The sequence below is a fragment of the Numenius arquata genome, chromosome 9 (genome assembly GCF_964106895.1).
Source record: "Numenius arquata chromosome 9, bNumArq3.hap1.1, whole genome shotgun sequence".
NCBI classification, from domain to species: domain Eukaryota; kingdom Metazoa; phylum Chordata; class Aves; order Charadriiformes; family Scolopacidae; genus Numenius; species Numenius arquata.
The window spans coordinates 26,733,889-26,760,400 of record NC_133584.1 but is presented as its reverse complement, the minus strand read 5'-3'; the positions used below and the strand labels follow the sequence as shown (position 1 = coordinate 26,760,400).

The 26,512-nt window shown below is 39.0% G+C and overlaps 1 protein-coding gene across 2 annotated transcripts in view; it reads right to left on the bottom strand.

Moving 5' to 3' along the window:
• STAG1 (STAG1 cohesin complex component) overlaps positions 1-26,512 on the bottom strand; it is a 150,202-nt gene that overhangs the window by 86,360 nt on the left and 37,330 nt on the right. For both annotated transcript variants that reach the window (XM_074153156.1, XM_074153157.1), the window contains exon 5: positions 230-306. In XM_074153156.1, coding sequence (XP_074009257.1) covers positions 230-306 — 77 coding nt within the window. The remainder of the gene's footprint in view (positions 1-229; positions 307-26,512) is intronic.

Genomic DNA, 26,512 nt, shown 5'->3' with positions numbered 1-26,512 from the left:
ACTAGAACTACCTTTTCAAATGACTATTTCTTTTTGGTTTTCCATTATTATTCTTTCCTAAAGCTCACGCTGACTCGTTACTCCTCATCCAATAGTTTAAATCACTGCTTTGCCTGTCAACGCAATTTCTCATACTGAGACATTGGTTTCTTGCCCATTGCATTATTTTAAAACAAAAGTATATTGTAATATATTGCATAATGTTTAAAGAACTATTTGCATACTATACCTCATCAAATTCTTCTGTCATTTTCCTTATGATTTCTGCATTCTGCATGTTCCTGAACATCTCAATTCTTACAGTACCTGTAATGCAATGAAGCAACAAAAGAAATTAACACAACTCATTTTGTAGAAGAAATGAACACAACTCATTAACACAACTCAGCAAATATCAACATTTTGCTGCTGCTAAACTTACAGCTCTACAATACATATGAAAGAGCATATAATGCAATAACAGCAGGAACACATTGAACAAGACTGTCTCTTGAAGAAGTGGGTAAAAAAAAATAAATCATCTGTCCAGTAAACTGCTGTCAGACTAGGAGTTAGTAAAATTTTCCATCTTTACTCCACAAAGAGTAAAACTCTTTATAACTGAGCAAGTGTGATATAGAAGTGATAGAAATGTAGGACTCACGCCGTGTCCGTAGTTACCAAGTGTTTTTAATTTGGTGTGCAAAATAAAACGAAGGCCATCTTTCAAGTTCCACAGCCACCACTAGAAATTCTCCACGTTTTACGCTGGGTGACCTGGATTACAGATACACCGTGATCTCTGCGCGGAGCCACAGGAGGGGTTTTCCAGCTGCTTAGCTCAGGACTAGCAGAGTTTACTGGCTTGGGCACGGCGCTGTGGGGATGGAGCTACAGCATCTGCAGATGAGAGCACCTGCATCACGCCGCGCTACTGCCAGCATGTTTTGCCAAAACCAAAGGCTCCAAAGGGCTCTGTCAAGGTGTGAGCCAGCTCGGGACCAAACCCAGCAATTACACTTACGTTATTCCTTCATCTGGATTACGTCATTCCCCCCTTACCTGAACAGTGAAGCTGATAGGAATAACTTTTCATTGTAAATCGAACAAAGCTCCCAAAAGTGAAAATATAACCACACAATAGCAACACATGAAAATTTTTGTGATGTGATCCTAAGTTCAATCACTATAAATGAACAAAATATTTTTATATATTATTGCCTTTCCAACTCCACATTGTCTAAATATCCAACCATATAACACAAGTCAACATAGAGAACATTATTTTTTTTTGCTCCTGCACAATCTTCTTTTTGCCACTTCACACTCTTCTTTTGTTAATGGAGGAAATGCAAAAAACTTAAACAAACCACGGTGATACAAACCCCATGCCAATATCATTAACATTACAAAGATTAAGTCTCTCTGCTTTTCCAAAAAGTTCAATTGGATTAACGATCCACCGCACGGCTCCAAAAACTGAAACCACCACACACAGTAGAAGCTTACAGCTAATAGTATTAGTCCTTGTACAAAGGAAAAATAAAGATAAATTAAGCATACTAAGTATTATAGGAATGTTTTAATTCTGATAGTTTATTCCTTGAAAATCAAGCATTAGGAACACACGCGTTTCAAAATATGCAAGGACAGTTCCAGCACACCGATCCTAAGTATCTTAGTAGGGGTACCATTTTACAATACCAACTTAAATATCGATTTCTTGAACTGATGGGGCTCCTTCATAAAATAATACTTATTTCTTATCCATTTCACACTGTCAACCTCAGTTCTAACAATGGTGATTTAAGTTTGTGCATGGTAATTTCCACATTTTTAATAAACATTTTGTAATGCAATGTATTAATATAAAACCCAAGAGAACACTACCACACGACAGCTGAAGACCCGTTTTATCAGCTTTCAAATCATCTCGAAACGCAGCATTATTTTAATGTTTCCCCCAATGTTCAAAGTTCTGTTTTGAACAAGTGAAACAGTCTTGGTGCATCTCAGTGGATTGAACAGTGGGCAACTATTCTTAGAAATCCACCTCAGCTGCATTAATACCTCTTTCTCTTACTGTATGCTGTCATCTGTATTTCTTCTCATTGGTAAATATAACCCCCATCGAATAAATAACCTATAGACCTTTGTTATTTTATTTTTTTATAGCTCTAATTCTAATTTTATTCAGATCTATTTATGAATTTTGTTAATAACCTTAAATGGCTTCCATAAAATATATGACGATGTTACTTTGTCAGAAAAAAGGAAAACTACCATAACTAAAACTCCTTGTTAATGCACTTCACTCAATTCAAATCTCCCTTCAACTTTACATAATTCTGTTCAGGTTCTCTATATCTTTTCTCCCTGAGGATACGGAATGCAATTTTACTGCGGTCACTATTACTTAGTGGCTCAGACATTGTTATTTCTTACAGGACCTCTGCATATTACTTCATGGTCAAGTCAAGTATAATTTCTCATAGAATTATAGATTGGTCTCGGTTGGAAGGGACCTTAAAGATCATCCAGTTCCCAACCCCTGCCATGGGCAGGGACACCTCCCACCAGGCCAGGTTGCTCAAAGCCCCGTCCAGCCTGGTCTTGAACACCACCTGAGCAAAACACAATCCTGTCTGTTTTCCTGGGAAACTGATTTAAGACTCCATAAATACGCTACGGAAACTCTGCTCACACCACATTTCGCGGTGTCATCACAACATTTCAATACTACAATGGTCAACGTTGTTCACATTTGTAGGTTTTATGATTCGTGAAAAGCTAAACTCTCCCATTTTAAAACGAATCCTTAAAACAGAACAGATTTTCTATCTGTTCCACTTCATTACTAAGTTCTCAGTTCTAAAGTATTCACACCCACTGTGTTTTAAAAAGTCTCCTCGCTGACATGTCTTTCTTTAATGTCAAAATACCAGTTTAACTTTCAGCTAAAGACAGATATCAATTTCATTTGTCAATAATTAATCGTGTCACCCAACCTGGCTTTTAAAAGTGAAAAGAAAAAAACCTATACAGAGGACACAACATTATTACACAGAATCACAGAATGATATGGGGTTGGAAGGGACCTCTGGAGATCATCTAGTCCAACCCCCTGCCAAAGCAGGGCCACCCAGAGCAGGTCCCACAGGAACGTGTCCAGGCAGGTTTGGAATGTCTCCAGAGAAGGAGACTTCAACACCTCTCTGGGCAGCCTCTTCCAGGGCTCTGCCACCCTCCAAGGAAAGAAGTTCCTCCTCGTGTTTGGATGGAACTTCCTATGATCAGGTTTATGCCCATTACCTCTTGTCCTGTCACCGGGCACCACTGAAAAAAGACTGGCCCCATCCTCCTGACACCCACCCTTTAAGTATTTATAGGCGTTGATCAGATCCCCCCTCAGCCTTCTCTTCTCCAGACTAAAAAGACCCAAGTCCCTCAGCCTCTCCTCATCAGAGAGATGTTCTAGACCAACTAGAGAAGAGAAAGACTAAAAGGGCCTATACAAAATTACATGAATACACTTTTAAAAGACAACAAAAAAGCTGTGTATAAAGATATAACATTTCCAGGAGATATAACATACCACAGACTCAGTGGCTTCAAAACATATATTTATATTGAGAAGACTAACCCATTATAATAGCCCTGCAAAACAGAAGTAACAAGAAAAATCTCCAAGAGCTTTGTAGGTTGTGTAATCTCTCAAGTTTGAGCAACAACCAATCTAATATTGGGAGATGAAGAGGGACATCCTCTTTGGACGCAGGTTGTCCCATGACTACTTACCTCCTCTGAAGCAGAAGTTACTAACCACTGCTGGAAATCAGGGAACATCATCACACCAAATACTACACTTGGGTGGCCTCCTGCATAAGGCAATTCTGGTATTTCTGTACGAAAGGGAACTTTATAGGAGCAGGAACAAGGCCACTGCGTAAGTGGTGCACCAGCTATAAGACCCCACAGCCATTCACATACTACTAATGAAAACAAACTACTCACTAGCAAACAGAGTCTTGAAATCTAAACTCCTGACAGTTGGTAATAAATTATACGCACCGCAATATACTAACTACACTATATAGTCAGTTTTAATCTCTGGTACCTTTATTCACGGAAGCTACACAGCCAATTTTATCCCTTCTCTTTGGGACCACCTGCCCAGACTGAGTAAGCTGCAAGAGAAGTGGTGGGAAAATTGCAGCTCAAGACTAAAGTCAATGGATATAAAGTCTCCTGCCAAAGGAGGATTAATCTTGGGACCTTAAATTCATGGTGACTGATTAGTATCTCTCAGCCACACAAATTGGAAAAACAGTAACCAGAAGAAAGATTTTATAAAGTCATCAAGATGAAGAGACTGGAAGATTTGCACTGGAAAGTGTCATATGAAAAAGGCAACATACTCTTTTGCATTAGCTGAAGGTCAATAGTTGGGATCAGAGCACTGGGAAGTAATTTTGACTGTTGAAATTGTCAAGCGAGGGCAAGTTTAATAAAGATCTTGCAAGGATGGATGATGATTACAGAATTGCTGGATTGGCAGTATTTCTTTCCCTTGATATCATTCAATGAGCATTTCCTATACCCTTCTCCCCTCTTACCATTTAGATCATAAGAAATAATCCCCTTCTACAATGTCTGAAAGTGCAGTTTTATTCGTCTCAGGAGTGTTAGTGACAAATCTCCGTATGAAAGATGATAAACAAAGACTGAAGTTAAACCATAAAAAGCACATTATTTCTCACTGCTCAACTTGGGTCATGGTACACTGCTGTAACACTTCATTTACTGTTCCCAGAAGAGAGCTGCCTGAAACTAACCAGAAATTACTCACACCAGTAAAAAAAGTTTATTTTCTGTGGCTTGCTCACGATGGCATAGGAACACTGAAGTACATCTTACTTCATTGGAATCAATAGGCATTAATCATTAATCTAAATGGAAGCAGCATTGGGAGAGCTAAAGCACATCCAAATAGACGTTGAGACTCCTCTATCCCATCAGGGCTCCTAACTTTCTAATGATTTCTGTGCTTGAAAACTGAAACACTTTACTGAAAACAGAAGTCAGGATTCTAGAAAAAAGTTAGCCTAAATACTGAGGTGAATTTCAGCTTTCACAGCAGGTGCAGGAATAGAAGACCCTTTTACCGACTTATTCCCCAATTCTTCCCCTTGCATGGACTCTACATTGCCCAGCTTCTGCCCCCAATGAAGCAGTATTCAAAAGCCAGTATCTTCCTAAAAGACACAGCCCTAATTCACCCTTAGAACAGCTCTAGACCCTGAACTCTTACTGAATGAATCAGCAGGAATCCCAATGGAAAAAAAAAAAAAAAAGAGTAAAGCCTCATTCAATTAAAACTTTATCAAACAGAGAATCACAGGCAAATGTTAAAAAGAATTCTAACGGTTCATCTGAGTATACCCTCCTACAACAAAATCAAAACCAAGTATCTGTCACCTCCCAAAATATGTCTGAATGTGTTCTCTGGAATCTCCCTGCAATGTTATCTCCTTACCATTCCCCTGATGCACAGTATACATCGGAAAACTGTATTCTCTTGCTGCAGTCCAATTTCTTACTTGACCTTTGGCTTATTAATTTATGTATCATTTTGTTACCCTTAATTTTGTTTTACTTGTTTCATGCATTGCTCTGATTTCGTCCAACATGCTCCTGCAATTCTTGAATATGTACCTTTAATTCTTTAATTCAGGCCATTGCATAGCGTATGATTTAAGCAAGTTGTTCTCTTGCTGTAATTCCCATTCCTCCTTTGCATTAGGTTATCTTGCACTTGAGTCTTGAGTATAATTTTTTGGAGAGGAAGACCATTATTGTTGCTTTGCCCTTCACTTTGATATCACAGAACTAGAAATTCTTCTTCTTCTTCTTCTAATGATTAAGCTCATTTAAGTTGCCATCCCAATAATGAGAATTGCCTCTACAGAAGAGTGTTTTCCATTTGTGTTCTCCAATCTTCTGCATCAAAAAACCATCACCGCCACATTCTAAGAATTTACTGAACAACCCTTAACTTGCTATATTCTGCTCCTTGATGACACCTTGCTAGTTTATGTCCCTTCATCTCACAACCTACTCTATACACCACACAACTCTATATACTGATTAAAAAACAACAATGAAGCTTTGGTATCTGGCCGCCTTGTTTTGATGGTTCATAGTAGACCTCTACAGCAGAAACTCCCAGCTTCTCTCCCTGCACAGACGTTTTCTAGAAAGATATTCTAGATTTCAGAACAAATGTAAATGTTACACAGGAGAAGAATTTAGCGGCAAGCTCCTTCTCCTGAATTTTCAGATCTTAATTTTGCTAAAAATCCTTCCAATAAATTTTTTTGACTTAGATAAAGACTAGAAAAGCCACTACAGAGAACGGTGTCAGCCCCACTGTGAGTCTCAAGCAATGTGAGAAACACACAAATAGAACAGATTTCCACCAGACAGCAGAGAAAATGACAAATAAAGTAATTCGTTTCTTGTCATCGTGAAGGGATGCTTGAGGGTGGCAACACGTTTCTCTATTGCAACGTGATGTTAAAGCGGAGAAAACGTGCAACAAAATCTAGGTTCTGGAATGGAGGAAGCTTTGGTCGTTACAGTCCTTTCATCGTTCTTATGGCCCTTTTGTGCTCTCTCCTCCCAATGCCTGACTGCCACCTACAGTTCCTACTCTGTGCTCATTACATGTCCAATGATGGCATGTACATATAACATACACAGTCATTAGTTGAGACAGAAAGAGGCACGTTCAAAGGGACCACTACTAAACCAGTCTGGATTTTACCTGCTCCATAATACAAGCCCAGTCATCTGTTACTGTTCTGGTTTACAGAACTCAAACACAAGCAAGAAAACACTTTTTTCTTATTGTCATTCAAAAAATTAGCTGAATTGTTTCTGCCAACCTTTCACAACCAAATTCAGCCTAAAGGAAGATGTCTTGCCCAGTATGGAAGCCTCAATATAATCTCTTAAAGCTCATTAAAATGGAAATTGACTTAAAACAATCAGTAATGTTAATAGTGCCAATAACTATAGTAAGTATCAATAAAAGTTGTCAAAAAAGGTCAGTAAAGTTAGGAGGACTTATTGTTTTGACGATCATAGGGCTCACCACACAAAATAGTCGAATTTTAGTATCAAAGCCTTGCTATTTCCGAGACCCAAATTCAAGGTTAATTGTTTCATTTTTATAGTGAGCAATCTATTCTACACTTAGAAGTTCAAAGTTCTGAATGAGATTAAGAAGTTGATAGCTTTAGGTGTATAACTAGTGTTTCATATGATTCGAACTGTTCACCTCTTTTGGAAAACAAAATGTTATTTGATTCCAAAGATAATGGTGAAGGTAACTACTCCCTCATTAGATACAGGAAGAAATACTCTGAGGACTGTCAGAAATTTTTACAAAGGGGACAATGATTTGTGTCAATGACAATCCAGCTATTTCCCCTTTTTTCAAGAAATAAGTACACTTATTTATTATTTATTAATCTTATAAGTAAAAAGTGACAGAAACTTTATGTCTACGTAAAGAAACCCAAACCTATGAAACTCCTAAGCTCCAATTATGTGTGAAAATTTGCTACTTGCTTAAACTATCCTGAGTGTCAGAAGAATAAAAAAAGGGGAAAAATAAGGAATCCAGGAGTGACTCAAAAAACTACATACCATTAAATCTGACTGTGGTGCCAGACTGCAAGGTGATGTACTACAGACCTGGTGGTCCTATTCAAGCACTGATGTGATTTTGGTGAAGTAATGCTTCACAAACCCCTTGGAACTCCATAAGGCATCAATAAGCGGCTAAAAGTCATACATTTATGCAACAGATTCGTTTTCCAAATCCTTTAATGATCTCCTTCATCTTGGTTCTTAAAGAAGTCGATACGCAATAAGAAAGAATTTCAATTTCAGTTTAAAAGACAGGAAAGTAAAGATAGCAAAAATGGTCAGTTTTCAGAATGAACCTATCAGTAAATCTTTCTAAGCATCAATATTGATAGAAATGTGCTAAATAGCAGATAGAAATGCTTTGAAAGAAAGAACGATAATGGAGCAGACAAAGTCTGCTGGTGACAGAATTATTTAGAACAGCTGGAATTAAGGCTGACAGCCAACACTGCCAAAGTGTGGTTTTTTTTCCTTTGTTTCTAATATACACACACATAAATTTGTCCTTTATTTCTAATTTTTAACTTCGCCTCTCAGAGCACTGCCAAGCAAAGAGGTTGTATTTTCAAATTATTCACAATGATAGTACCAGTAACTAAAGGGACTACAGGAAAGCTGGGGAGGGACTCTTGATAAGAGAGTGGATCAATAGGACGAGGGGTAACGGTTTTAAACTAAAAGAGGGGACATATAGATTAGATATCAGGAAGGAATTCTTCACTATAAGTTGCCCAGAGAAGCTGTGGTTGCCCCATCCAAGAAGTGTTCAAGACCAGGCTAGATGGAGCCTTGAGCAACCTGGTCTGGTGGGAGGTGTCCCTGCCCAGGGCAGGGGGTGGGACTGGATGATCCTTAAGGTCCCTTCCAGCCCAAACCATTCTATCATCCTACGACTGCAGACAGCAGGAGCAAAACCTTAGTTAACTACAGCTTATCGCTGCCTTTGGCTGCACACCATCAGAAGTTACTCAAATCCAGCAATATAAACATAGGCAGTTCGAGGTAGGTCTGAAAGTTAAGTGTCAGACACAACAACGCAACTATTTGAAACAAGTCCATTTAGGTATATTTACTCTTTCAGAGTGCTCTTATCAAAGACTGTTTTCACATCTAGAGGCACCCATCACCTGTGCTGTTGCACCACGTGAGCTTCCCAGGGTAAGCAGAGAGGCCCCGTGCGGGCCTAAGCTCTTCCCCCATCTTGGATGGGGACCCTATCTGCACGTATAAATAAATACCTAATGGGAGGGTGCAAAGATGAGGGAGCCAGACACTTCTCAGTGGTGCCCAGCAACAGAAGAGCCAGACAATCCAAACATGAGCACACCAATAGAGCATAACTGTGTAAGCATTTTCGTAGCCAAGGGCAGAGTCAAAATACTGCCCTTGCTAACGAGAGGCCACAGGAGCAGTAACTGTGCCCATGCCTCTCCTGCACTGCCCTGGTCCTGGGCTGTTCGGCCAGTTATCAGCATGTGATGAGTACGTGCTGTGGGAACTGAAGCTTGGTACCAGATGTCTCTTAGAATCATAGAATTGTCTGGGTTGGAAGGGACCTTTAAGATCATCTAGTCCAACCATCAACCTAACTCTGATAAAAACCCATCACTGAACCATGTCACTAAGCACTATGTCAACCCGTCTTTTGAATACCTCCAGGGATGGTGCCTCAACCACTTCCCTGGGCAGCCCATTCCAAGGCTTGATAACCCTTTCAGTGTCAAAATTTTTCCTAATATCCAATCTGAACCTCCCCTGGCGCAACTTGAGGCCATTTCTTCTTGTCCTAATTGTCCTTGTTACAATGCACAGTTCAGGAGTGGGATAATAGCGAAGGCCTTGACAATATGCAGTCTGCCTGACAAACTGATTCCAGTTTACAAGAACTGCTTTGTACCAGTACTTTGTACTTAAAATCTACCAATATAGTCTCTTTGTGCTTTCTACAGTATTTCACAGCAATTACAATAAACCCCAGAGCAGTTTCAAAAATAATGGATCTGAGCTCCACCATACTGGAAGAGGCTTCATATACTACATATTTTTTATTATGCATATTTCTGGATAGCTAAAAAGGCTTAATCCACCAATTTTGAAGGTAATAAATAGATAATTATTATTTTAAAACAGATGACTTATTTCTGTTCCATTTCCTATGATTTCTATCAAATGTTTGTCCATGCAAGGACAGACTCACAGCTACTTACTTTCCTTAGAAGTGTAGAAACGTAGAATAATTTCAGCTGGCAGGATTCCTGACTGTCAGCTACTCCAAACCCTTCCCAAAGCAGGGCCAACTACATCAGGCTGCCCAGGTGAGTTCCAAGTATGGCCCAGGATGGTGATCCCACATCCTCCCCAGGCCCTTACGCCTCCAGTGCTTGATCACCTCCTGGCAAAAAAAGTTTTCCCTTATGTCAACCTGGAATTTCGTATCTGTTAACTGTCATCATATTACTATGGATTTGCATGAAGAGTCTGGCTTTACCTTCTCTCTAGTCTCTCATTCTTTGAAGAAAGCAGTTAAGATCTCCCTTTGGCCTTCAGCTCCACTGAAGGCCTTCTGGAAATCCAGGGAGACTCTTTTAATTTATCTGCATTTCCTGCTTCAAAGAACGTCAAGCTCTCTTTCACCCACCGAGGACATTCACTACAGAAGTCCGTCCTTCCTTCTACTTTCTATAAAGTTGGTTGTCCCACCTACAGGTTCATGCTGACAAGACAGCTCAGCAGTGACCCACAGACATACTGTCAAACCTTCAACACCCCTTCATACATGTTTTTGCTGAAGGTTTTCTTTATCAGAGAAAATGTCGATCATAGAATCATCTTGTTAGTCGATCATAGAATCACAGAATTGTCTAGGATGGAAGGGACCTTTAAGATCATCTAGTCCAACCATCAACCTAACTCTGATAAAAAACCATCACTAAAACATGTCTCTAAGCTCTATGTCAACCCGTCTTTTGAATACCTCCAGGGATGGTGCCTCAACCACTTCCCTGGGCAGCCCATTCCAAGGCTTGATAACCCTTTCAGTGTCAAAATTTTTCCTAATATCCAATCTGAACCTCCCCTGGTGCAATTTGGGGCCGTCTCCTCTTGTCCTAAAATGCCTACATTCCTCCTGAGACATACAACAAAACTGCATAAAACATGGTTACCTCCACTTACCAGGAAGTTAGGAGGCAAAAGAGAACCACGGGAGGATTATATAGCCAGGATTATACAACCCTCTTTCCCTCAGCCTTTCTGCTTCCCCTTTCCTCAGTCCTCCATTACTCTTGTTTCTAGGCCTATTTCTCAGTCCCTCTCAGAAGTGAGAAAGAAGGGAAGACAGAACGGATGATACTAGAAATAGTTATCTCATGAGAGTGAAAACAAAGCAGTAACAGAAAATGAGAGAAAGCGCCTTTCTTCCCTCAGAGCGACAGGCCAGGCCTTTCTGTGGGCCGCCAAAGGCCTGACAGAACTTGGGAGGCCACAGCCATGAATCCCCTGCAGCTGCTGATGGACACCACGCTCTGCCCCTCGAGACAACTCACCTCACCTTATTTACCTCAAGGGAGCTACTGTTAACGGCACGACATCTTTTCAAACACTCGGTACAGGCCCATTGCAATTTGACTTAAACCGTTTGCTGCTGCGATACGTGGAAAATACGTTTCAGTAAAACAAGGCACTCGTTAAGCGCCGCAAACAGAGCCGCAGCAGAAAGCCAAAGAAGTTAAAATAGCTAGTCTGAGGAAAACTTCAGAAAATGAGACTGGAGATATAGAAATGTCTTTGAAACAACTTATATCTAGAACATTTGATTTCCCTCCTTAAAGGAATTTCACCATCTACCTGAAAAGTTTCTATGCTTTTTTTACTGATCGGAGAGAAGGAAATGAGACTTGCGTGCATTTCTGCCTGTAAGAATGCTGCTTAATACATTCTGAGCTACTTGTTTAAAACAAATGTGACTGAACTTGGATACAAAACGTTCCGATAAATTTTACAAAAGCAAAGCCAAAGGGGCCATTCAGGCATAGTATGAGCCATGGGCTCCATCTCTGTTCATCTCCCTCAGTCTCTGGCTGAAGAACGACAGGGACACTCACGACAAGCTTCAGCTGGAGCACACCAACATCCTCCCCAGCAGTTTTTGTCTATATAGCTTATTTAGTTTCCAAAAAGTTACAAGTTTCTTCTAAATCTTTTTTTGGAGTTAGACGGCATTCAGGACATCATCTCTCAAAAACAGTGTCTGACACTTCATGAGTATGTTCAACAGCTTGTGTACAATTCAGTACAGTTCGTCAACACAGATACACTAGAAATCACTCTCCATTAGTTCTGCTTCTTGTGAAATCACTTATTTAGAGTATATCAAAGGCTAAAGCATTTACTGACCATAATCTGTGAAAAGACAATGCAAAAATTAGCTGAGCTGGCTCAAAGCAATGCCTTTCTCCTTCTCTCTTCTCATTTAAAAGTATAGAAGGTGAGAGAAGTTCTCCTTTTCCACATCATTATTTTTCCTGCTTTGCTAGGGAAAAAAAAAAAAAAAAAATCTGTTTTCTCTTATTTTTTAGCTGACTCCAATACCTCTTTTTACTTTTTGACTATCTGAACACATGCATGGAGCTTTTTCTTTGTCTAAGGAAATAAAAAGTATTCGAGAAATCACATGCGAAAAATACATAATCTTTGTGCTTCAAAACTCAAGCAGAAATTAAGAAGTGCCGAACTTAAGATGCTCTGTGCAACCTTGATTTAGTCTCTGTGCATGTAAACTTCGATAAGTCACCAACTTAATATGGCTGTCTACTGTTCTGTCTAGCTTCAATAGCCACAGAAAACAGAATTAAGAAGAAAGGGAAAAGCTTGAATTAGCCCTTCCTTATGGAAGAGGGTAAGGAAGACGGCTTAGGCTAGAGTCCTGCTTTTCCCAAATTGCAAATATATATCTATAACACAAAATTAAGAACTTCAAGTTTCCATTCCACGAACTTCAAGAAATTTTCTAGGTGCTCTGAGCCTAGTCATTAAGCAATTTGAAGAGGAGTAAGAAATCAGCAATAGCTAGGGTTTAAACATGTAATATGTTATCTGAAAAAAAAACCTCCCCACAGGGAGTGGCACAGATACTGCATCTGCTGTCAAAAAGCTTTTTATATCAATGGCTCTGCCTGGATTAGCCAGTCGCAGAGCAGAGACAGGATCTTTATTTGCAAGGGAATTACAAAGAAAAACTAGTTGGAACCGTATAGAAAAAAGCCCTTGAGAAAAACTGTTTTTTTCAAGTTTATTGGAACTTGGCTACTATGGAAAAATAAGAGGAAGCATCATATTAAAAGTGAAGTTAAAACAATACAATGAATAGTTGCTCAACGTGTTTTGGCGTGGGCAAGAGAACAAGAGAGCACAAAGTAGAGCCAAAATCAGTAAAAGTCTGGATATGCTTGTGAAAAACATAACGTAAGAGGGAACTGAGAAAAGATAAACCGCTGGTAGGTCTCACAAAAAAGCTGGAGAAAAAGCAATACTGTGGCAGCTCTAACCGAGATCAGCTTTAGCTGCCTGGAACAGCGCTTGGAGATGCGATATGAAGCAAGAGAACACACACAGATAGATCACAAGTGGTGACAAGACAAATATAAGTGGGAACGTGGAAAAAGGAGTAGAAAACCAAGAAAGCTCAACAGACGACTTGTTTCTTTATAGTAGGGCCTAGGATTCACTGAAGACTACCAGAAAGCAAAATGTAGAAAAAGATACACCTATGTAAACTTAATAATACTAGAAAAACAAAACTTCACATAAGTGATAAAGCAGCAAGTATTGAAAAGAGTGCTGAAAGACAAATAGTAATAAATAGAGGATGAAATACAAGAGGGAATGAAGAGTTTGAGCACATTAATTAACACAAAGATAGTGGACTCAAGGGGAAAAATTCATCAAGTACCACTAAGGAAAAAGGAAAGAGGAAAAACACAGAGAAACATTGCAAGTAAGGCAGGTTTAATCTGGAAAATGGCTTAAATCCTTATTACAATCCCCTCTTGGATTGTTTTGGATACCCTACCTTACCAATTTTAATATCAAAATGAGTTGGAACAGGGTGTTTTGCTCAAATTAAAAATGGCCCTGTAAATACAACAACACTACTCTTTGTAGATATCCAAATGCAAAACACCACTTTTGCAGCCACAGAATAAAGCAGCCACCTTATTCCTCTGGTTGTGTCTTACAGCTTGGTAGAAAAATCTCTAAAGCAGGAAAATACAAAGCAATACTTGGGAAAACCAAAATATTTTAACATAACCTACAGATAATGTCTTCTTTTGTAAAAAGCATTTAGTTTTCTCAGTATTTTCTAACAAACTGCTCAGAATTTTTTTTACTTTGGTCTTTCCCCCCAGTTTCCCCTGTTTCAGTTTCCCCTTCTCCTTGAATTTTCCCTATTAATGAGATCTCATGCATTTTTGGGTGGGATATTTAGTACTTTTTTTGCTGTTATTACAGGTTGATAAGAACTTAAAAGAAAGACTGCCCATTTCAAAGCGCCTGCCACCTTCCGTTGCTTCCATGAGATCAAAGTCTCAAAATACCTAAGGGTTAAATGCATTTTTCAGAATGGTGCAGTGTCTCTCACTGTTTCAGACTGAACTGCTTTGCTCAGCGCTGACAGGCAGCAAGGAACGCTGCCAGGGGGTGAGGAGCGCAGATGCTCGCCTTTACCAAGAGCAGCTTGTTGCCTCCTCTTCCTTCAGAGCACCAGGAAACATCAGCCACTTGGTAAGATCAATTCTGTGTGGATTTCCCTGAAAGCAAGCCAGGAGGATACCCATCTGTGCATCCCAGCTCTGCAGTTCACCTCCAACTTGTCTCACATCTTCACAGCTCGGGTATTAAACCTGGTCCATATTGCTCCTGATTTTACAACCTACCATCAGCGGAGCAAAGCCAATGCAAGTCAGCTCAACTATTAATACCATATGCCACAATAAACACACTTTAAAATTCAAACAGTGGACCATACTAATATGCATTACATTATAGTGTACTATACTGATATTATTCTACTACACAGTCGAGATCAATTAACTTTGAATTGAATATGGTAAAATTCTTCTTTCCTTCCCCAAACTCTTACCATTTTTCTTCCTAAAATCACAGAATGATATGCGGTTGGAAGGGACCTCTGGAGATCATCTAGTCCAACCCCCTGCCAGAGCAGGTCCAACCACAGCAGGTTGCGCAGGAACGTGTCCAGGCAGGGTTTTGAATGTCTCCAGAGACTCCACCACCTCTCTGGGCAGCCTCTTCCAGGGCTCTGCCACCCTCACAGGAAAGAAGTTCCTCCTCATGTTTAGGTGGAACTTCTTATATTCAAGTTTGTGCCTGTTCCCTCTTGTCCTGTCACTGGGCACCACTGAAAAAAGACTGGCCCCATCCTCCTGACACCCACCCTTTAAGTATTTATAGGCGTTGATCAGATCCCCCCTCAGTCTTCTCTTCTCCAGACTAAAAAGACCCAAGTCCCTCAGCCTCTCCTCATGGGAGAGATGCTCCAGGCCCCTCATCATCTTTGTAGCCCTCTGCTGTCCCCTCTCCAGCAGTTCCCTGTCCTTCCTGAACTGGGGAGCCCAGAACTGGACACAGTGCTCCAGATGGGGCCAAAATGTATTAAACACCTCTGTAATCACCGAGTTAAGTTTACTAGGCTACCATTCGTGCACAAAAGCAGTCAAAACTATTATCCAACTTCAATTTTATATCACAATTAAAGTGGTAAAAGAAACAATTATGGCATTATATACATAACACGCTAAGTAGCACTACAGAGTAATCACTGGCCAAAGTATCAGACACCCAGAGCAATAAAGTAATATACCAAGTTAAACCAACCGATAATTTTTATAGGCCATCCTATCTTTCTCAAGACCAAACAGCTCACACCCAACAGCTATGACTGTGCGCTGACAACGCCTCATGAGCTGCGGAACCCGGCCACTGCTCCTCATCATCAGAGCGCTTACACCCAGCCTCACGGGAATGCAGGTACCTCAGAAAGCCAGGGCAGAAGTTGGCTGTCACAGCCGAGTGAGCAGGTTAAGAACCACAGGACCTGAGAGCAGGTCATAAATATCATATGAATGTAGTTTCACTCTGTGATCTTAATTGATGCATTTCTAATACAAAGAAATACCTGGAATGAAACAAAAAAGAGTGTGGTATAGAGGGTTATGAGGAGTCTCTACAAAGTTCCATGTGGGACAGAGAAGATGTATATGGAATGATCTGTTATGTATCGGAAAACATACCAAAGAAGTAGCCAGTGAACTATCAGAGAGATAAATAAAGTGATTTTTCTACACAGCACATAACTGAAGTATAATACTACTGTGGAAGCCAGAAAAATAAATGGGTTGAAAATTAGATGCCAAACAAATTTGAAAGCGAGAACATCCTTCACAAAATGAGTCACAAGTGTTTGTAACGGGCCTGGGCTGGTGCCTTTCCTGTCTGCAACACCCTTCTCTGAGCAGCTACAAGCGGAGCGGACAGACAGGACATACAGAGTGTTTGCTCAAGTGTACTCTCCCACCACCAAAAAAAAAAAAAAAAAAGTATCTCTGACAGAAGTAAACTCCAAATCTACGTATCATAAATCAAACTCTAAGCCATGGATTTAGTTCTAAATTGTCAAAAATATATTCAGTAGTGAAACATCATATGACATAAGGGAGAATATGCTGTATTCTGCGTATGACACCGTATGTCGAAGAAATCAAATTTCTGCACCAGCTACAAAGCTTTGCTGTCTTGATACTAGTCCCAGAAGACTGGAGTCTCCAGGAAAAAACAAAACAAAACAAAACAGAATTACATTAATAACGAGACTTGAGAACAAAAAGCAAACTAACTCATCCAGGTTTTCTGCATCGTTATCATTAAGATCAAACCCTTTGTAACTCAGGTAAAGAACTCAAGACAGTTTGAATCTTTTATGATTCTTTTGTTAATCAGGACTTAAAATTCCAATCTGTTACTGAAATACCCTCAAGTGGCACCAGGAACTGACTGGCATATATTTTTTTCTCTATATTAATGCAAAGGATTACATCTTCTTGAAGCAAATTCAGTGGCGATTGGTTGAACAGACTTACAGTTCAACGGCTGCTTGGAAAATTGCAAATCAAAGTGCTGCCAATCCATAAACTTGATCTTCTCATAATTCAGACCAAAAAGCTACTGGTCACTTACCCACTGGCCAAGTAATAAAGCAAGGTATGAAAACAGACTTACGCCTTTCCTCTGAACCTGAGAAGCACGTGGTTTGCTGCTATTCTACCAGTGGTGCCATACCAGGATGAAGTTATGATTTCTAGTCAGACGTAACGGCTGAATTTATTTTCTTCTGTCTTTAAAAGCAAATATGTTAGTGTATGTGATGCTTGACTTTGAATTCCAAGAACCGGTTAAGATTTTTGTTTTGTTAGGCCATAGTTTTAGAATAAACACCTCACTGCACATCAGAATTAACTTGTCTTCAAAGGCTCTCAAGAAAGAATTTGAATGATTTACACCATATTCCCCACTGACGCTCGCTTCGCAAGAACCGAGAATCCTCAGGTGGCTCTAAACTATAAGTAAAACCTTAAGACAGGAAATTCTTGTGAAAAAACTTGGTTTTAAAGAGTAGAAAGGTCACTTTGCAACTGGTGCTGTTTCCATTCACCTACAGATTCAGACTCCCAAGAGATCAGAGAGGCTGGGTTACAGCTGCAGGTAGGGTGGCTCTTCTTCATTAGCACCAAAAAAAAAAAAAAAAGCCACTTTGAATGACAAATTAATCAGACTTGAAGACTGTAAGATGAAAATCGAAACGGGGGGCAAAAATGGTTTGAATCAACAGAACAAAAAATGGCCGTGCATTTATGTCACCATAAATTTGAAACTCCACTACAACCAGCAAATCTACAAAACTATTCTCAGCCAAACTTATTTGGCAAAAAGGTATGTATTTCAATCAAATGTATGCATAATCTCCTGCTATAGTGCTGAATTTAATAAAAATAATGCTACTTAGCAGCACTGCTAGGTCCCTCTGAAATGCCCTTATTATACAATCGCATAATTAAAGTCACTTGACTTGCATGATATTCCACTTCTCTATATAAACCATGTGATGTACTTATTAATCAGCTTTGCTCTCCCAAAACGAGAATTTAGTCCCTTCCTTTAATAGCTGACCATAGAAAAATTTTCTCTGCAGCTTTTGTGCAGAACTGCTTTGCCACATTACTTTGTTCTTATGTTTAAGAGATGCCAGTATGCTGCAACAATACAGCTTCCTTTTAGAGAGTGAAGTCTCTTCCATTTTCTTCTAGATATCTTATTTAATCATTAATTTTATTGTTATCCACCTTCCTGGACTCTAAAGTATTACTCCCACCTCTGACCCCAGAGGCAAATTAAACCTCTGTGAAACTCCAGTCTGTCCTCTCTCTCTGGAAGAAAAAACTGTCTTTAATGAAGGTTACATACCTTTGCTGCTATTCAATTATTTTATTCCTAAATTGTTTCTAAGTCAAGGAGCGTGATCTGATCAGGCTGTGATTCTCACTTCATTAGTTTATTTCAGGATCTCCTTTCTGGGTATTTGTGATACTACTTCCAAAACAATTTTTAGGACGTGAGTAGATTAGGTTTTTCTGGTTGTTTGGGGGGAGCTGGTGGGTGGAGGGGCTGGTTCTGTACCTGGTTCCCCCCGCCTTTGGCAAGGGGAACTCAGTAGTTACCCCATTTACAGCCCTGCACAGCTGTGCAAACAGAAGCTCGATTCAATTGCTAAAATAAAAGGGTAATTTGATTGAGCTGCAGCATGTAAGTCAGAAAAATATTCACAACTTCCCTTAAAAATGCTCAACAGAATTTGCTGCATTTCAAATAAAACTGTGCAAATTCTTCATGGCCCTCTGTTCAAATATGTACCTCCCTTTCTCCTACACCACATCTCCTGTGATCATTTCTGTATTTAGCCTCCTTTTGCTTGAGATACCTATCATTGTTACCTGTGGTAAGAAATAATACAAGATAAATCATTTAGTCTTTCTGAAACTTCCAGTATTCATTAACTGCTCTTTCTATACGTTGATAATCCAAGCAGATTATTATTTTTTAGGCAGTTGTCTTATTTCCAACAGTTTTAAAGAACTTCTTGCTATTTGGTTTTTACTAAATTTCAAGAACAATCAGGTCATAATGTCAACAAGTCTTTTTGAACCACTGTCAGTTTTTCCTTTATCTCAGAAATGTATCACCACTACCTCTTATCATGGAGCCACCTGCATCACCTTGGGGTTCAATCCATACAGCTGGCCAAATAATCTCGATCCAGGAGTCTGTCCTGGGAATAAACGTGGTCAATAGGAAATGTATCCTTGTCATATGAAATTAGATCTGAAGTAAAACTTGTTTTAGTGGTTTAATCCTTGAGAATTTGGGTATCTGATAATTTCTAGAGTCTAAAAAAAAAAAAAAAGGTTATTTCAAATAACAACATTATTGGCTGTATCTACGTAATTAAGCATATCTACAATAAGTTTTTATTCCCAAAAGTTGCTAAAAGTATTTCTAGGCCCTTTTTTCACTATCACAGTTTCCTAATTCACAACAACTTACAAGTTACCCATAACACTTATTTCAATAATGATGAAATAAACAAAATAAATTGTAGAGATTACGTTAAATCTGATAAACTACATGAAAGGAATTTCAAAAGATGGCGTTATGACGTTATAGAAGCTTACTTCCCACAACACATGCTGCCTATTAAAGTCCCCGGACTACTCCTGAGAGAAGAGGCTTTCTGATCAGTTAAAGGTGTTTTAAGCTCGTAACTCCTGAGTTCATCCCTTTACAAAATCAGGCAGTTTCAGACTCAAACATGCAGGGCCCAGCGCTTCAGGTGGAGAGCACCAGTAGCAGTTGCCCTCAGCTGAAATTCAAGCTAATGCTGTTAAGAGAAAGGAGCGAGACACGTTTCGACTGATGTGCTCACTCCTCGGTTGATGAATTACCCTAGGGCCGGGTTCAGCTCTGCCAGGGGTTATCAGTTCCTGATTTAAACAAGGGCACAGAGACTGCTCCTCACTTATCCCCCAAGATTTGATAACGCTTTTGTACAAATCCCTTTCCCATCCTTCCAGGTACCCCAAAACGTTCCACCATGCCTCTTGCTCAGCGCAAATAAGGAAAAGACAACAACGTGGAGGTAAAGGCTGTTTGCACCAGCCTTCCCTGTAACGAGTTTGCCCCTGGCAGCACCAGAAAATGCCATAACTTCCAGTTAAAAGGAAGTAAAAATATTGTAAGCCTCAGCTCAGGTTAAAGACGACTGAGGCAGTATGATTAGATCGACATAGATAGGGGAAGAAGCAGGTAGTAGTGGAATGTGAGCAGAATTGTATCTGCTCGAGAGCCCACTTTTCTTTTTCCAAATTCAGGTGTAGCTTTCACCCAAGCTGCTCTTTTTCTTCTACATCCAGCGACTGTTGAATGTTGCACATTAGGAGAATATTGGATTTATTTTAACCGCTTTCCTTGTGCCAGAGAATAAGGCCTTTTCATTAGGATGTAGACCTTTTTAATCATGCCTGTCCTTTTCTCTTCAAAAGTAATTACTGAAGTGTGTACTCGCATTGCACTTAATAAAATAAATCTATGGCTTCCTTAATGCATAAGAGAGAGAATCGTAATTACAGTGTTTGCTGAGAGAAATGTCATTTTTGGAATTTAATTCCTACCCTTGGTGTGGAAAACTCTGATTCAACCTTCAGCAGAATTTGCATCTTTGGAAAGACCAGAGACACGAGGAGCCTTCCTATTTGTAATCCTGTAAGGAAGTGCTAAGATCCAGCTGTACTTGATTGCTTTTCATAATTAGCTTCTGTCTTCACAGAAAGCACCATCTATGCCACCTAAAAAAAATAATCCAGCAATGCAACTAATGCACAGGTAGAGACAAACTCACATACAGGCGTAATTTGCTCACGAATCTTCGAACAAGACTGTAAAAAAAATAATCAAAATCATGTTTTTTCTTATCTGCTTAGTACAGAGGTGTCCCCCTGTAACAAATTTGCATTATACACAAAACAAACTAAGCATAAAGAGGAAATGACACAGATCTGGCTAGTAAGCCAGTAACTACTCTGAATCTTTAACACCAAGAGGTATTTATTGCTCTTCTCTTAAAAAACAAGCTGTAGCATTAAAGCACCATCGATCTGAGAGAGACAAACAGTAACTTTGCAGTCACAGGAGGAAGTACCATTTTCCAGATCGATCTGTAAGTAATTAAATGAATAGGGTGGAAAACAAGTAGTAATATTTGATAGCCCGACACAATTTATCTCCAATGAGCGGTGCCAAAAATAATTTTACAAGCTATGAATTGCCTGAGTAGCAGAGGGGAACAGAACGGAGACTTTGTTCCACGCTTACAAGGAGCGTTTTCAGTTCCAGCAGAGATTTGTACACGTTACACAGAACTGGCAGCGCAGAACTTGCTCTTAAGACTATAATTTCGAAGGTAATTTGTCTTGTCTTTTCATTACACGCGTGCTCTAAAACATTCTAGCATCTCAAGTGCTGTCAATTCAATAAATTTATTTGAAAGTTTCTATTAATTCATATTAATAAATTCGTTAACAGCCGATCTTAAGACAGTTTATTTTTGGTCTGCTGTCGTACCTGAAACATGAATTGTTTAATGTATTCAGGTAGAATGTAATAAAAAAAAAAAAAAAAGTTTGGTTTAAATTACTATGGCTCCTGTTAGCAATTCCTAGGGTGAAATCTTGGACTGAAGTCAGACCTCAACACAGCAGGGATTTCATTCAGATTTTGAAACCACAGACCAGTTACACCCTTCATTCACATCACCTGTGTGAAAGGTCAGCAAACTCCTGGGGTTTTTTTCCCCACTAGTTTCTGAAAATAGTAGGATTCACCTTTTGGGGAAAAAGATACCATTATTTCACAAGTGGCTATAAAATGTGATGTACTATTTAAATTTTTTTTTTCCCACTTTCAGACCTGAATATTTATTTTATCTAATTTTTCAAGGCTCCCATCCCCAGAAGACTTAGGGAAATGCAATGCTTAAAGAACAAAAAAAAAAAAACAAAAAACTTTGTAGCAATTTTTCCCACAGCCAAATAAACTTTGGAAAGCAAAAGGAACAGAAAAAAAAGAGTACAAGAGATGAAAAGTACGGATACTATTCAGCAGCAAATGGGAAGAAATACTGAAATTCCTTTTGGTTTACAAATGATACACACAACGAAACTCAAGCTTTAGTTTCAAGAATATCAACAAATATCAATCATTTGTACTTTTCCACCAAAAAAAATTGGTTTTGATGTAACTGTATTAATTGTCAAATGTTTGATATGAGCTGTTTAACCTTACCTATCTTCATTTAAAGAACTGAACTGATGAAACACTTAATGCATGTCTGGGAATCTGATTTATCTTCCACCCAAGCCAGTTAACAATTTGCAGCTTATTTTTGGTTTGAGTTTTACAAGCTTTCACTGCAAGGTAAACACACTGTAAAAATTATGTCAAGGTTCAGGAATAAGAAGTACAAAGTTCAGATCTGATTTATATGCACCACACACATGAAATTAAAATTAAGTCATTTCCATCTTTCAGTCTTACCTTCCCATTTTTGATTGCGGTTAACAGCATGTTTTTAACTGCCTCATATAGGTATTGGGGGCATATTTATTTCTCTGTACTATGCATACAAAGTATTTTATAAACCCTTGACATTCTATGACTTAAATCAGATATGACTTCAATTCTATGACTTACATATGAGTAAGCATCAATTTTTTTTTAATGTGCATTAGTCTTTTGCCACTTGTCCCCTGTACTCACACACTAAAAAGGGATTTTCCTGAAAAAACGGAGAAAGAATATTTTCTACCTTTAATAAAAATACAGGCTCCAATGCAATAAACAACATTATTTTGTAATTTGTTAGAAATTCTAAATGTTCATTATATCAATTTCTTAATAATACATGAATGACTCAAGAGATAAAGCTTTTTACTGCATGCCAAAGCCAGCAAAATTTCTCGATAACAATTTGCAGTTCGTTATGAAAGGACCATTTGCAGGAAATTATATTTATCAAGCAGTCTTCTTTCCATGCTCAGTAACATCCATCTCTATAGAGCTATATTATTTCATCGATCACGAAACAAAAATGTGCACAAATAAATCATAAAAGATTTTTTTTTTTAATCCATTACTCTATTTACAATGTTATATCCCCTATTAAAACATTATTAATCAGAGTAAACAACATTATTTCCTGGCTAATTCGCTTTCTGAAATCCTGTCTAACAGCAAAGAAAGTAGTTGTTTGTTCATTTCTTTCGGCAGACCATACAATAGCCACTTTACGGTGCTTTCTCCTGGTTTTAGCTTTCAATTTCCTTTGGCAAAACAGAAATCTATTAGCGTGCCATTAATTAAGAGCATAGAATATTAATAAAAATCAAAATGAGCATGTATCCTACATTTAAGCAAGCTAACTCCTAACTCCTGCACTCCTTGGCTCAGTTTGTACCATTCCACGTCAGCACTTTTCAGAGGAGTTCACTAGAACAGATGAGGAAGAACTAGAGATGACGGCTCCCGCTGGAAGAGAACGTGGATACCCCAGTGCCTCATTCAGGAGGGAAAAGTCCATAAAGACGTCCCGCTTTAAGCACTGGACAAAAAGCTCATAAAGAGTTTCCTGCTTCCTCACAACCGAAAAAAAAAATACCCCAACCCTAAACAACCGCAGCCATCAAGGCTGACAGGTGGCGGTTGGAACGTTTGTTCGTTAAGGTTTAATTCCCCACGAGAAGCTAAAGAGAAGATTTCGAGGGGGAGAATAAGATATGAGAAACGTCATCTGGAGGAAATCCACCCACCTCCTTCACCAGCTACTCCTAAAACCAACCTGTAGCCTGGCAGATCACAAAACTACGTCAACACGGAGCTCTTTATGATGTGGAAAAGGCTACAGCCCTGCCAAGAATTTATCAATACAGGAGCTCCACCACTTCTGTCCCATCAGTAACGGGCATCTCCGAGTTGTCTGATCAGAGGGAAGGCTGGCAGCTCCTGGGTGCGGTGCTCAAACCACTCCTGAAAATCTGCTTAAGAATGTACAGGTTTCTGGCTTACCTATCAGAAAATAAAAGAGAGAGGAGGAGAGAAAGTATGGGAATAATTTCACTTATACACTCGAAAGCGGTCAAGTAGTTCTCCTCTTCAGCTATGCCAGAGACCTTTTTTCCCTGCAAAAGAAAGCGGCTTTTCTTACGTGGACTTGGATGGGTTGGTTTGTCCTTCACAGCTTTAAGAGCCTGTTTCAACCACTAATTGCTTCTGGTTGGGGAAAAAAAAATAATATTTATTCCACAAGCATGGCTCTCCGCCTTTAAAATGTAGAAAGGTCAGAGTGGTTGTGGGGTTTTCTGTTTGTTTTATATCAATAACAGAAGGCAAAAGCAGACAGTAATGCAGATACCCCAGTCAGCTCTAAATCCATGGAGCTCCAGAAATGGAAACAGCCTGGTTGTCATAGCAGCGGAGCATGATACCTGAGCTAATTACTCAGTCTGAGAGGCAGAGCTAATTAGCCCAGATGCAGCATCATACTGACACAGTTATAAACCTTCTGGGACCCGGGCAGGCATATTGCTGATTAGACATTTCAGCTTCCTCGCAACTAGCTCAGAGATCTCCACATACTACACAAGGGGGGGGAGGAAAAAAAAAAAAAAAGAAAAAAAAGAAAGAAAAAAGCAAAAATATGTTGTTACAAAGCAGCAAGCAATGGAAAAGAGCTCTCAAAAAACCCCAGCAGGCTCTGAACACTGATCTGCAGCTCTTCGCGCAAGAGAGGAGGATGCCTGTATCCACAATGCTACAGACCAAAGGACAACATTTGAAAGGGAAATGTCAGTCATAGGGGTACACTTCCACCCCCAGCCAAGTGACAGTCATTTGAAAAATGGGTTTATCAGCACGATAACCTAAATTCAAAAAGTTCCCCCTTATCTAAAAACGCAAAACCCTAAATTAAGTTCCTGACAGAGAAGTAAGAAGGTAAATACAACACCACCTGCTTTACAGATTGTAAATACTGTGGAAAACAAAATACCTGCCCCCAACAAACAAATCTGCTTTTTTCAAGGACTGGAAACAGTATTTATTTGCTGTTTTTTTCCAGGAAGAAAAAGTATTATAAAACTAACTTCATCATCTTTCTCAAGTACTACCTGATACAGGTTCCTCCCCCTAGGAGCAGCAATGCATTTTAAAAGGGTAGGAAACAGTAAGTGAATGGGGGAGTTCATCAGTCCTTGTTAACCATTATTCTGCCACAGAAATGCAATGTAACATCACTGAGAAGACTACACAAAGTGTGAAATGCTGGGATTTCTCTTGGTATTCCTGAAGGAAAAAAAAAAAGGCAAGATAAAGGAAAAATTCTTTAAGAAACTATTTCACTTCTTTGTAACCAAAAATCAGCAAAGGCAACAAACATAGAGATTGAGCAGGCAAAAGTAGTGGGAAAATGGCCTGGAATGTGATTTAACTCCCCTGCAAATCTCAAAATCTAATCATCAAACTGAGATGCTTTTGGTAGTTCATTAGGACAAACTTCTAATTTATACCAAATGATCCTTTAAAAACCCGGAAAGATTATGGAAGTCATGCTAAAAACAAATCTCTCATGTTTTAATGGACATTATTGTATGAAGCAGAACACATTCTATAGAAAGTAACTGATTAAACAGATACTCAGAAGAGTTAACAAAGGACAGACATGCTTGAATATTTGGTTTTTATTTATTCAATTTTATGTTGCACAGATCTTTTCAGTTCACCTGCTAAATACATTAATCTTACAATTTTTTTAGTATTAATAATTTACATAGCGTGCCTGCTTATTCCTATTTACAAGAGATGCCTTCTCATTTCAGGAACATCGCTAAGCAAAGCAGGAGGATGCTAAGAGATTCATTCGAGTGTGTGCACTGCCCAAGAGAATGGGATAAAAATATAAAAATCAATGTTTCTCTCAACAGAACGATATTTTTGTCAGCATCAATACTGTTGCTAAATAAAACAGTTTGGTGCCTAAATGATTTGTAATTGAAGTCAGAAAACAGGCACACACTCTTCACCTGCTTAAAACTTTTGAGAGGTATGTCAAGCTCAGTGCATTTTGCATATATTTAAATATCAAGTAATCCTAAGAACTATTAAAATGGTAGATTTATAAACCTAGCATCACTTTCAAAGTTTCCTGAGGAACCTCCTCCCAAACTAATTGTCCTCCTCCCTTCCAGGAAGCAATCACAAAGTTAGATTTATTGTCAGTAAGCATTTATATCCAAAATTGGGAATGAAGACCTGAGGATCCGGGACAATGTTAGTGGAGCAAACTGAAAAGAAGACAATTAGGGAAGAAGATAAAAGCAGCCATTGAGATTCAGGAGGAGCTGTTATTTAACAGAAATGGAAACAAACAAGAATGTCAACAAAATCTTTAAGGGGAAATAAAAATGTCACAATAGAGCATATAATCTTCCCACGAAACAGAAACTTGGTTGTCCTCATGGAAAATCCCCAGATTTCCCTACCTCATTGCCATTAAGGACAACTGCTCAGTATGCATTTTACCTTCAGTGGACTATCAATAAAATCCACTCTCTTCTGATCAAGTTTTTACTTGTTCTAG